We start from the raw sequence: 13471 nt of genomic DNA, 5'->3' as shown, positions 1-13471 counted from the left end.
GATTTGTGCTGTGATATAAACTTCTGTTGCTGCCAAATCTGAAATGCAGAGTGCTGGGAACTGTGTGTATCCCAAGGAAACAGAGTTTAATCTGTGCATGGAAAGACCACAGGCATGATGGAGATATGGAGAAGCTTCCAAGTAGCCTGAATTTCAGAAAACCTCAGCTCAGAAGGAGTTGGCCAATTCCCATAAAACCATGAGGGACATAAAGAAGCCCAAGGTGATGTTTTCTTTCTCAGAAACCTGAAGGAGTTGTTAGTTCATTGTGGCACTGTGGTTGTACCTGCTGAGGGTGTCACAGGGAGCTCAGGTGGCTTCCAGAGGGAGTGGGAGAGGCCAGGGTGCCCATGCTGGCATCCAGGGTGTCCCACTTGCTGATAATACAAGGGAATATGAGGAATACAAGGGAATAATCTCAGGCTCTTTGCACAAGGATTTGTGTCTGAGGATCTCAGGCTTGGTGGACTCCTAATCCAGCTGGTTTAGAAGGTTTTGTAGCTCTCCTGGGTTTGATTTGTCATGTTATTCATTGCTTTTCTGGTTGAAAAAGCTCAGTTTTTGTGGGAGGATTGGATTCTTCTGCTCTGGGATCTGTATAATCATCAGAATTCTGTCCATGGTTCCCTGGCACTTGGATCCTGTGGTGCCTCCAGCTGCAGGAGCTCCTGCCTGCAGCTGCTCCCAGCTCAGTGTGACCTTCCAGATCCCCTGGATAACTGGTTTCAGCTTTGCTGGGAACTTGCCTAACCCATTCTTGGCAAAAAGAAATGGCTTAGGCTAAGTAAGATATACATTGTGCTTTTTCTGTTTAATTTTTATTGTTTCCTCACCTTTTAGAAATCATACATTAGAGAGGGATCACAAGGGCAGGTGAGCCAACAGATCTGGGCAATGTAAAATTCCAGAGTGAATGAACAGTCATGGAATGTTTGTGTAGCATCAACATTATCGAATTCTGGGTTTGATCCATACAGAATTTAAATGTCCCAGGAGATGCCCCTTTTTATTCCTGCTGCTGTTATCCATCTCCTCTCCTACAGCTGGTTCTAAATATTGGGGCATATATATAACACCAGGGGCATGAAGTTTACCTGAAGTTTAGTGTTGGTCTCATTCAAAGTCAATCTTCCATCATGTCATAAGAGGCTTTTGTTCTGCCAAAAATCAACTTTAGTGGAAGAATATCAAAGAAAACAACTCATTAGGTGTGTTCTGTGGTAACTTAACCTGCCCAGAAAGGTTTCCAAGGAAGGGAATTTGTCTTTATGCTTAAAAAAAACCATTACAGACCTGTGCTGACATTGAATTCTGCTTCCATTCCAAATGGCACTGTGGTAATTTGAAGAATGATAACAATGTCAGGTTTGAAATCTGTGCTGTCCTTGTTTCCAGTGTCTCTGTGAGGGATGGAGTTGGTTCTTGGGAGTGTTTGGAGGAGCATTATTAAAGGCCATGTGGATGGACATCTCTGTGACCGTGGCCAGCTCAGTTCCAGAGTCCCTGCTCAGTGTTTGTGCCACTGGTGGCTCTCAGGGCTGCTCTGTGCTCATGGAATGGCCAATCTGCCAGTTTGCTCAAGTAATTTATTCCAAAGCTTAATAGGCCTCTGTTTACTTGAAACAGTGACCTTAACTAAAGAACTGACACTGCTTTCCAGCTCCACAGCTTGTCCTTGCCTTTTCTTGCCAATCATTTTGGCTTTACAGTTCCATTCTCATAGAATTAAAAATTCCTTGGTGCTGTACAAAGGACACACAGAGCAGAAAGTGTGGTTCTGCTGAGTGTTGTCAAATGAACAAAGTAAATGCATTTGGGAAAAAACAATTCCTTCTAATCTGCTTATCATGAAAGGTCACCTTGAGTTGGAGTATGTTGGGCCATGGGATCTCTGTCCTGAGACTGAGAGGGCTTTAAACTACCCCGGGTTTCAGAAATGGCCTGGTTGATTTTTTGGAAATTTCCCCGTTCTCTCTGGATGCAGATTCCTACTGTTAGAGGGCTGCTGAACATGGAATTTCTCACGTGGTTTCATCTGAGCTCTGTAATTTAAAGTTCTAGGTAGTTTTTATGTAGAAAAATAAGTCTCCAGGTTGGATTTTGTTTCTGGTTTGCTTTTAAAATTTTGCCTTTGTATCACTGTGATTGTCTTCTTGCTTTTGTTTTGCTCAGCACTTCAGGTTATTAATCTTAAATGTTTAATGTGACTCGTGAGAAGAACAAATTGTTTTCAAAATCCGAAGAAATTTGAGGAGGAAAAAATTAATCTAGGAAAATTTCTCCCAAGCGTGTGTGTCTTGCTGGCTGTGCAGAACAATCAGACCCAGCTAACCTGCTTTGTTTTCTTTCCTCACTCAGGTCATGATTTTCATTTTCTCCTGTCATTCTCTTGAGGAGAGGAAATGATTGTAGTGGAACGTGTCACAAACACGCCACTGCTCCGGAGCCTTCGCAGTTCAGAAACGTTCCTGGAAGAGCAAATTTAGCCCTTTGCTGTTTGTGTTGTGGAATCTGTCTTGGAAAAAAGGGAAATAAAAATGACGACTTCGTCTATCCGACGGCAGATGAAGAACATTGTGAACAATTACTCAGAGGCCGAAATAAAAGTTCGGGAAGCGACCTCAAATGACCCCTGGGGTCCTTCCAGTTCGTTGATGACTGAAATAGCAGATCTGACCTACAATGTTGTGGCCTTTTCTGAAATTATGAGCATGATCTGGAAACGACTGAATGACCACGGCAAGAACTGGCGACACGTCTACAAGGCCCTCACTCTCTTAGATTACCTGATTAAAACTGGGTCCGAGAGGGTGGCCCAGCAGTGTAAAGAGAATATTTTTGCTATCCAGACGTTGAAAGATTTTCAGTACATCGATCGAGATGGGAAAGACCAGGGCATCAACGTGAGGGAGAAATCCAAGCAGCTGGTGTCCCTCCTGAAGGACGACGAGCGCCTCAAGACGGAGAGGGCCCAAGCCCTGAAGACCAAAGAACGGATGGCTCAGGTGGCCACTGGGGTGGGCAGCAACCAGATCACCTTTGGCCGAGGCTCCAGCCAGCCCAACCTGTCCACCAGCTACTCAGAGCAGGAGTATGGAAAGTCTGGAGGATCCCCAGCATCCTACCATGGCTGTAAGTACAAACACACGCCAAGGTGTTCATCCTTTCCTCCGGAGGGCTGCTCTTGGGGGTGGGAGAGTGGAAATGCTGCCTGCAAGGAGAGCTGGGATCTCTGTGGGTTTGCTGCTGCTGATGATGAGGGTCATGCTGTTGTGGGTCTCTGCTGTTGATGCCTCTGCAGATGCCTGGGTAAATATTTGCTACGGAGAGGATGTGTGTAGTGATGGAAATGGATTTTAAAAGCCCTTGTTTACTGGCAGTTCCAAAGGTAGCGCTGCCAGGCTGCTCCTGTGAACGTGTTCCAGGGTTGGCTGTGATGGGGATTTTCTGTTTGTTTCTGGTTTTAAAAGCAGTGCTTGAAGATGTGTTCTTTTTGTTCAGGATGGAATCATAGGATGGTTTTTGGGTTGGGAGGGAATTTAAAGCTGTTCTCATTCCACCTCTCTGCCATGCTCAGGGACACCTTCCACTGTCCCAGGTTGCTCCAAGTCCCATCCAGCCAATAATTCTTGGATTAAGAATAAATAAGAAATACAGACTATTTCCTGAATCATTTTGCTACTTTATGCTGCTCCTATTGTACTTTGGCAACAATGCTGCTGTTTAATTTACTTTATTGCTTACTCAGCAGTTCTTGGAGGAGGACTGCTTTAAATTTGTATTTAAATGTTTAAATTCCCAGTGTTTGGTGTGTGTCTATACTAAATACTATACTTCATTCTTAAAAAATGAATACAGTGATGTGGGAAGAACAAATTCTTTCCACCACTGCTTGGTGGGACTCCCTGTCATGTCAGGAAGAGGCCTGATTTGGCACTAAATCCTCCTTAGTGTAAGTAATGATCTGATGAAAGCTGCTTTGGCTGGAATGTCAGTGGTTGTGGTCTAATTCTGAAGGGAAATCTTTTCTTTAAATGAATATTTCCAGCGTGTGGAGGGCTGTGACTGAGCCAGGGTGCAGGAACCATTGAGCACCAGCTGTAAGAATCTGAAGTTTGTCATGTCCTGGGTCCCAAAGTGCTTCTTAAGTCATAAATCCATGAGTGGGGTCAGCCCTGCTGACATTTGCAGGAGGAGAGAGCAGGAAAATCAAACCAGGATGGAGAGAAATCTCTGTTTAAAGCCCTGGAGACAAGCAGAAAAAAGTATTTCCAAAAGGAAGTTTTTTTTTTTTTAGCAGAGAGAGTACAAAAAATGTGAGTGAAGGTTTCCAGCTATTAGAATTTTTGATCTTGACTTTTAATTAGCAGTAGGATAACAAACATGTTAATTTTCTTGTAATAATATTTTCTCTGTATTTATGTAGTTTTTCTATAATAACCATGCTTGAGCACTGTGAATTTTTCAAGAACTCGTATATTGTTACCTCAACAATAACAACATTTTTCCTTTTCAAATGTATTGATTGTTGGTGACTACAACAAAAATTCTTAATTTAGAAGTAGCTTGAAATATTGATTTTAACTTGGCTGGTGGGCTGAAATTGAGGTATGCTGAGCACACCTTGGCTTTCACTGAATTATTGCTTCACCAGTCCCAACTTTAATTAAAGCCTGGAACTATTGTTTGGAATCTTAAATGCTGCCAGAGGCTCCAAACTGTTCCTCCCAGCAGGGCTGAGCAATGCAGGGCGTGTTCCTCAATTGTTCCTGGGATGCTTTAGGAATTTTGATGGGAGAAGCAGCAAATTTGGCTTTTCAGTGTTCCAGGGGTGGATTTGCTGCTCCCACCTCCCCGTGTGTGTCCTGTGGCAGGATTGCTTTGGAGGTAAAGATTCCTTAAGCTTTTCTTTTTCCCCTCACCTCCTAAGAAGATTTAGAAATCTCAGGTTTTTTTTCTCCTCCTCCCCCCTCAGTTCTTCCTGTGTTCCAGCTCTCCTGGATTTTTTTTTCGCTGTGGATCAGCAGAAATCCAGGTGGCTCTCAGGTTGTCTGTTTAGAGGTTTTAATGTGTTTCTTGTCTGGTTTAATTGAGTGGAGCAAAGCAAACCAGCACCTTCCAGAACAGCTGTGCTGAGTCCTTCTGATATTGGAAACTGGGAAGAGCTTTATCCCAGGAAACGAGAAAGGAGTTTCATTAAAATCCAGACATTTAATCTCTTACATAAATGTAGGGTTATTCCTGTGCCTGCTAAGTTTGATGGAAAAGATGCTTTTCATTATTTAAAGTGAAAGAGATTGTATCCATAGTATGTTCTTTTTTGAAGAAAAATATTAAATTTAAATAAACACACATATAAAATATAAATTAAAAATTTAAAATAAATTTTATAAATAAATAATATATATTTAAATTATATATTTTTATGATTAATACCCTTCTTTTGTGTTGAAAATCTGGATTTGGAAAAAAAAATCTGTAAAAGGAATGAAGTTCTGCTTCACTCCTGGGAAATGCTCCCCTTAGAACATCTCTAAGATGCTGTTGCTGCTCTGTATATTCTGGCAGAATTCTCTTTCATTCCTCTGAGCCTTTGAAGAAGAGATCAGAGACTTTTAGATTTGCCATCTACAGCATGAGATTTGCCTCTTCAAAATGTCCAGCCACCCTCTCTGCTGCATGTTCAGCACGTCTGCTTAGCAGGCAAACAGAAATCAAGTTTGGGACAGTGGCAGAGCCTTTTTGCCAGCACCACCCCAGGAAATGTTTCATCCCTCAGTGCTTTGCTAGCAGCACATTTTACTCTTCCTCCTTCTACACACGATGGGTGGGGGTTGCAGGATTAATTCCCCTTGCTTGAAGGATTTATGTTGGGTTATAAAATTTCATTTTCAGAGCTTTCTTGCAGAAGAAGGAGCTGAGAGTTTGGTAGTTGCTGCAGGACAGCTCACCAGTAACTTCCAGTGGATAGAGGGGTACTGGAGAGGATGTGAGGGAACTCTGTCCCCTCCTTTCTGGGACCAAAAAATGCAATTTTGCTTAAATCAGTGAAGCTTTTTTGGGTCGGTTTGTTGAGAATGTTGAATCAGCTGCACTGCACAGCCAGCACCGAGTGAACTCTCCTCAAACTCCTTCTCTTCTCCAGCTTCCCAACCTGTGCAGGTTTGCATGGGAAAAACTGGATTTTTGCTTGATGTTGAGCCACGAGGGGTTTTCTTAAAGAATTGCTGCTTTTTGTGTCCCAGATTCTTCCTTTGTGGCAAAATAAAAGCAGTATTGATACCCTGTGTAGTGAGAGAATTCAAGATGGAAAAGGATCCCTTGACTGATATCCAATCATCCCTCACTGCTGCAGGCAAATAAGGATATTTTCCCCTGTTTTCTTGTGAATATTTTCATTTCATCTCTAAAATTCTTTAGAAACTGTGCAAAACGAAGTGGTGCAACTTGATGGTTTTTAATAAAATCCTTTCCCCAAAAGCTTTGCTTAATGACTTTGTTGGCCCTGAAGATCTCTGTGCTTGGACAATTCCAGGGAGCACATTATGGCATGTGAATTGTAAAAGTATGTGTGGGGTTTTTTCCTACCCAGTCTCATAACCTGAGAATGGAAGCCATGAGAGATACTCAAAAGGAAAAATCAGAAATAAAGCTCCTCCCAACCTCCATCTTGTCAGCAATTTCTGACATACTGGGAACAATTGGTTTTATCTTTCAGCTTCAAACCAGGGACAATTAATGCTCAGATTAGGAGCTATTAAATATTCCATGACAAAATGCATAATTTTTATTTATTTTGGAAAATGTGCCAATTCCGTAGAGTTGCATAAAATCTGATATCAGATATATCTGGAAATATTCTTGTGTGGTGCTGAAACTAAACTTCCTGGGGAGAGGAAGGGATGTAAAGCAGATACTTAAAATCTTTTAGAGCAATAGTCCCTTACTCCTAATCTGCCACAGGGTCTAAATAATTGGGTTTTTGCCTGACATTTGTCACCCAGTTTCAAAAACTTCAGCCTCTTGTTCCTGGCCTTGTTTCATCTCCAGCTGCCAGTGACCACTTAAATAGGATTCTGGATTTATGGCTGCAGGAGGAAGAGTAGGATGTTCTTAATTTAGAGCCCTTAAGCCTGAGCTGGGATGCTGCTCCCAGCCTGGCAAACACTGGTGGTGTTCTAAAATCAAGTTTACTGAGGCCACGCTTTGAAAGAGATCCAGTCCTGTTATGCCCAAGCTGGGATGTCCAGGTGTTATTTTGGGTTGTGCCCACATCCTTCCCTTTTCCCCTGTGCTCCAGGAGGGTTTGGGAAGATGGGGTGGGATGGGATGGGGTCCAGGGATGGGAGGGATGGATGCCCTGATTTCAGTGGCACAAACCCTGATTTCAGTGGCACAAACCCCGATTTCAGTGGCACAAACCCCGATTTCAGTGGCACAAACCCTGATTTCAGTGGCACAAACCCTGATTTCAGTGGCACAAACCCTGATTTTATTGACACAAACCCTGATTTCAGTGGCACAGACCCCAATTTCAGTGCACAAACCCTGATTTTATTGACACAAACCCTGATTTTATTGACACAAACCCCGATTTCAGTGGCACAAACCCTGATTTTAATGACACAAACCCTGATTTTATTGACACAAACCCTGATTTCAGTGACCCACACAGAACTCGGTGTGCCCTGATTTCAGCAGCACTGAAATCCCACCCCGAGATGGGCACAGCTCAGAGCCTGCTGAAGAGAGGAGATGCTGAAAGATGCACTGGGAAGGGCTTCTTTGGATCTTGGGAAATGCCAAGTCTTTAACCTGAACCTGGAAAAATTCTGGGAACAATTTGCTGTAGCTGAATTCATGAGCTTAATATTTCCAGTGATTATTGCTATTAAGTTGACTTGTTATTTAAAACCAGTTTTGTGAAGCCTCAGCAAGTTTGTGTTCACTCATCTGTTTTGGTTTTGTTTCCCTTTTTGCTTGGAGTAGAAAATAATTCAGAGGAATTGCTGTTTTGGGTTTGACACAATAGGAAATTTATGAAATCCAGAATGGTTTGGGTTGGAAGGGACCTTGAAGCTCATCCTGTCCCAGCCCCCTGCTGTGGGACACTTTCCACTATCCCAGGTTGCTCCAGCCTTGAACATTCCAGGGATGTGGCAGCCACAGCTTCTCTGGGCAGCCTGTTCCGTTAAGAACACTCCTGTTTTTAAAGGGTTTGGTTTTTATTTAATAATTATTTCTTTAATATTCTGTTCTGCGTCTCTGCAGGCTGGAACACATCCCTGCCCTTCCATCTTAGGGAATATAGGGAATATCACCCAGCAGTGAATCTGGCTGAACAGCGTGGAGAGTTCCTGTAGTTTGAGGTGTTGAAGGAATGTGGCAGACTCCTGTCAGATGTCATTTGACAGCTTGATTAAATCCTCTCATCATACATTTATTTTTCTGGTGCTGAGAGTGAAGGTGGGAGGTGCCACTGGTGCATCCAGACTTTGTAGTGACACTGAATTATCCAACTGTGTCCATTCACACGGGGGTAGGGATCACCTGAGAGGAAAATGCTCCCAGCAAAACAAACCTGAAGGATTTGTTGAGTGTTAAATGAATTTCAGCAGCTCTCAGTCTGCTCATTGCAATGAGAATCCTGCAGGAGGGCTGAGCAGCTCCACCTCATCACATTCATCAGTGTTATCAACTCTCCTCTTGTACCTGAAAGATCCCCAGGGGAAAGGTGGATTACACAATTCCTTCTGGATTAAGCAGTTTGCACTTGCCTTTCCATAATTTGGCTTTTTAAAATTATCCCATTTTATTTGAGTGGTCTTTCACTGGCAGACTGACAGATGGGATCTCTGCCTGCTCCCCAAGTGAGCAGGTTTCTGAGTCCTTACTTTGATATTATTTCAGTTTTTCAAGTCACTTTTGGTTTTGCCCACCTTTGTAGTTTCACTGAGTGTGTGAGGAATCAGCTTTTCATTCTGAGCAAATGTGGCTGACAGCTGAATTCTGGTCTTCAGAATTCCACCTGCAAATTAGAAAGCCTAACACTAAAGAAAAAACCCAGAAATAACAAAAACAGCCCCAAAACCCAAGCACAGGATTCTGAATGAAAATACAGTCTGATTTTTATGATTAGTGCAGCTCTCTGTGTCCTGTATTTCACTTTAACTCAGCCAGATCTATAACCAGCTACAGAGGCCTTTTAATAGAGCCAAAATATAGGAAATTATCAATAGATGTGTCTGGGAGCTGTCCAGACACAGATGGTGCAGCAGGATCCTGCTTTAGTGATTAACTGAGCCTCCAGATGATTTCCTTGAGCAGCCAGCCCTGTGCTCCCTGCAGGAACAGATCCCACAAATTTGCTCCTGGAGGCGCTGGGATCCCCAAATTCCCAGCAAAGCAGAGCTTAGCAGGTCAGAATTGATCTATTGAGTCCCATCTTACATAAACATCTGAGTTAATTGTCATGTGCTGGGGATAAGGGATGCTTTGTGTGGCACCATCCTGCTCCTGAGGCTGTAACCTTTCTGCTGGATCCTGGGAATTCTGACCTTGCAGCAGGATGAGGCCCACATGGACAGGAATCTTAGATAAAACTTGTCAGGTTACTCCCAAGAATGGCGCTTTGAATTTCCCTTAATTATTTTCAAAATTCTTTTCAAAAAGTGCTGGCAGCTCTTTAATGTGGATGGTTTTATAACACTGCAGAGGCTTACATGGAAAACAGCAACATTCCTATAGTTTGCTTTTTTATTGAGGCCCAAGGAAGAACTTCAAATGGACCCTTTCCCCTTTTATTTTAAGCCAAAAGGAGCTGGAAATACCTTTTAGAGTTAATGAAAGCAAGTAGAATGCATTGCTGGAAAGCCTAAAAGTGAGAAGGAATAACCTGGGTGTGTGTGAGCCCGTGGTGTCCGTGTGGGGATCCTGGAGCTCCTGGAGCTCCTTCCCATGCCTGGCTGGGAGTGCAGAGCCAGGGAAAGGCTGGGGGTGGGATGCAATCCCTGTTTTTAACAGCTTTTCCAGGCAGGAATGCTGGGCAGTGAGTTCAGCAAGTCCTTTGTGTGGAACTGGGAGGAAGGGCAGTGGAATTGAACCCGTTTTGCATCATTTTGGATTTAATGTCACTCTGCCATCAGGCTCGTGGTTGTTGTGGGGTGCAGGGATGTGGGAGCTGGGATGCAGGAAATGCAGGAAATGCAGGAAATGCAGGAAATGCAGGAAATGCAGGAAATCCCATTTCCCCCCCACAGGTAAAAGCCCAGCAGAGCAGAAGGTTCCTCCCTGCTCCCAGTCCAGGTGCCATCTGTTCTCAGGTGACTCTGCTGGTGTCCCATTTGTCCCAGGCTCTGCTTTTAAACCAGTTAGGACTCTTTCCTTCTCTAATCCCTGCTGCAAAACTGCTCTTCTCCATCTGCATCTGAAACCTATCCATGGCCACCTTATACCATGAATTCTTGCCCCTTTTTCTGAAATAGTTTTTTTCTCTCTGGTATTTGCAAGCCTGAGGTATTTGACAGCCATAAACTGCTCCACCTTCTTCTGGCAAAGATAAACAGAAAACGTTCTCTGGGCTCCAAAGGGAAGTGTTTCCACTTCCATCCTGATTTAAAATCATCCATTTTGGATTAGAATGATTAGAATTAGTGCTAATTTATTACCTGTGTTAGCTGAGTGGCTGGGAATTACCACATGCTTTAATCATCATATTTTTAATATAATGTATTGGAGAGCCTGGCAGTGACTGTTGGAGCAGTAAGTACTCATCAACCAGGCTAAATTTTAATTATTTTATATGAGAAAGTTTGAAAGAGTAATAGAATTGAGCGATGAGTAGCATCTTAATTGAAGTAAGGTTGGCTTGAGAGCTTCAGGATCAGCACAAGGTGGAGGAATCCTTGTGGGTGATAAATTAATTAGTGCCTTTAGAAGCAGCTGGGGTGGGAGGGCACCTCGGGGTGTGGTGGGAAGGAGGAAAGGTCATTCCTTGTTTCCACTTCTGCCCTGCTGCATGAGAAAGTTCTGTTTGTTTTGTGATGTCATTTTGGCCTGAAACTTAAGGAGAGAGAAAGACTAGGAAGTGTTTGGAAAATTAAAGTAGTGATGAAAAAGTGGTTTTCCAACTGAGTTTGGTAATCTCATTTTCACATGCCCAGCTGAGCTGGTAGGAAGAAACTTGATTTCTTTGAGCTTGACATGCTAGTTTGAAACATTCAATTAAATGTATTAAATATCAGTATCTATTTTGCCAAACTAATCGTCAGTCCAGCCACTAAATACAAACTTCCTTGCCAAAGTGAGGTAAAATTCCTGTGTGAATGATTTGGATGCTAAAGAATTGTCTGAGAGAGAGTGAACACTAAATTGTTTAATTACTGTGTAGTGCTAAAACCTGCTAGTGGTGTAGGAAGGGAACGTCACATGCTCCTGGAGTGAAAACATCACTAAAAGATGGTTTGTGTGTTGAGAAATTGCATATTTTAGCTGTCAAGGATGACTGTTCCTTGAAGAGGAGGGGAGGAGATACCCCCAAAAAACCCCAACCAGCCCCAGAAACCAACCAATACCCCCAACCCATTTACCAAACTCTTCTTTAACAGAGACTGATCCTGTATTTGTGTCAGTTTGGAGTCTGAATAGCTGGTTTGTTTATCCCCAAGCCTGCTCAGCAGTTAAGAATAGTTCTTTATCTTCCCATTAAGACTGTATTATTTTATAGAAAAGTGGGTGGTATCCAGCTTTACCCTGATATTGGCCCACTCCCAGCAGATCCTTACTTACACTGGAAGGAGTAAAATGCAAGAAATGTAAGGAAGATGTAAAAAATACCCACAAATGTTTCCTTCAGCAATGAATTTTTAATTCAGGAACTCTGATACACTCAGGATAGGAAGATGTAAGAAATACAAATGTTTCCTTCAGCATTGAATTTAGTCAGGAGCTCTGATACACTCAGGATGTATCCAGCCTGAAATGTAAGGAAGATGTAAGAAATACCCACAAAAGTTTCCTTCAGCATTGAATTTGTAAGTCAGGAGCTCTGATACACTCGGGGTATATCCAGCATGAAATGTAGGGAAGATGTAATACCCACAAATATTTCCTTCAGCAATGAATTTTTAATTCAGGAGCTCTGATACACTCAGGATGTATCTAGCATGAAATGTAAGGAAGATGTAAGAAATACCCACAAAAGTTTCCTTCAGCATTGAATTTGTAAGTCAGGAGCTCTGATACACTTGGGGTATATCCAGTATGAAATGTAGGGAAGATGTAATACCCACAAATGTTTCCTTCAGCAATGAATTTAGTCAGGAGCTCTGATACACTCGGCGTATATCCAGCGTGAGTTGGGGGGCACTTCTTGATGTCACAGCCCTATAAAAAAGCTGTTTTTCCAGGAATGCGTTCCCTTAAAGCAGCTGAGCTGCGGCGCAGAGCTGAATTCCCGCTCGGCCTTGGCAGAAGGAGCTCTGGAGGCCGGGCTGGCTGCAGGGTCCCGTCCTCGCTGTGCTGACCGTGCTGGCTTTGTCTCCCACAGCGACGTCCCCTCGCGTGTCCTCGGAGCTGGAGCAGGCGCGGCCCCAGACCAGCGGCGAGGAGGAGCTGCAGCTGCAGCTGGCGCTGGCCATGAGCCGCGAGGTGGCCGAGCAGGTCGGTGTCCTGTGCCAATGGCCCTGCTGGGACAGGTCCCATTGCACCTGGCGTGTTTGGTTGGGTTTGGTTTGGTTTGGTTTTGTTTATTTTATTTTATTTTATTTTATTTTATTTTATTTTATTTTATTTTATTTTAAATTTTATTTTATTTTATTTTATTTTATTTTATTTTATTTTATTTTATTTTATTTATTTTCTGTTTATTTTATTTATTTTATTTTATTTTAATTTAATTTAAATTCTATTTTTATTTTATTTTATTTTATTTTATTTTAAATTTTATTTTATTTTATTTTATTTTATTTTTTATTTATTTTATTATTTTATTTTATTTTATTTTATTTTATTTTATTTTATTTTATTTTATTTTATTTTATTTTATTTTTTTTTATTTTATTTTATTTTATTTATTTTTTATCTTATTTTACCTTGTTTTATCTTATTTTATCTTATTTTTATTTTTATTTTATTTTTATTTTATTTTTATTTTACCTTGTTTTATCTTATTTTATCTTATATTATTTTATCTTACTTTATTTTATCTTATTTTACTTTTATTTAATTCCATTTATTAATTATTTTGTTTTTCGATTTTTTTTATTTTATTCTTATTTTATCTTACATTATCTTATTTTATTTTTAAATTTTTTAAATTAATTTTTTAAGTTTTTATTTTATTTTATCTTATTTAACCTTATTTTTAATTTATTTTTTAAAAAGTTCTATTTTATTTTTATTTTTATTTTTTGTTTTATTTTTATTTTATTTTCTCTTTATCTTATTTTATTTTTAAAATTTTATTTATTTT

General features: G+C 41.3%; 1 protein-coding gene across 4 annotated transcripts in view; it reads left to right on the top strand.

Moving 5' to 3' along the window:
• The window catches only part of EPN2 (epsin 2), a 46229-nt gene that overhangs the window by 18269 nt on the left and 14489 nt on the right, over nucleotides 1-13471 (top strand). For all 4 annotated transcript variants that reach the window (XM_021550236.4, XM_021550221.4, XM_085592087.1 and 1 more), the window contains 2 exons: nucleotides 2359-3132; nucleotides 12548-12660. In XM_021550236.4, coding sequence (XP_021405911.3) covers nucleotides 2538-3132; nucleotides 12548-12660 — 708 coding nt within the window. In that variant the 5' untranslated portion in view covers nucleotides 2359-2537. The remainder of the gene's footprint in view (nucleotides 1-2358; nucleotides 3133-12547; nucleotides 12661-13471) is intronic.

Source organism: Lonchura striata, chromosome 14 (genome assembly GCF_050655825.1).
Source record: "Lonchura striata isolate lonStrDom1 chromosome 14, ASM5065582v1, whole genome shotgun sequence".
Classification (NCBI taxonomy): Eukaryota; Metazoa; Chordata; class Aves; order Passeriformes; family Estrildidae; genus Lonchura; species Lonchura striata.
Note: the sequence above shows the minus strand (reverse complement) of the source record. Positions and strands in the feature narration are given on the sequence as shown.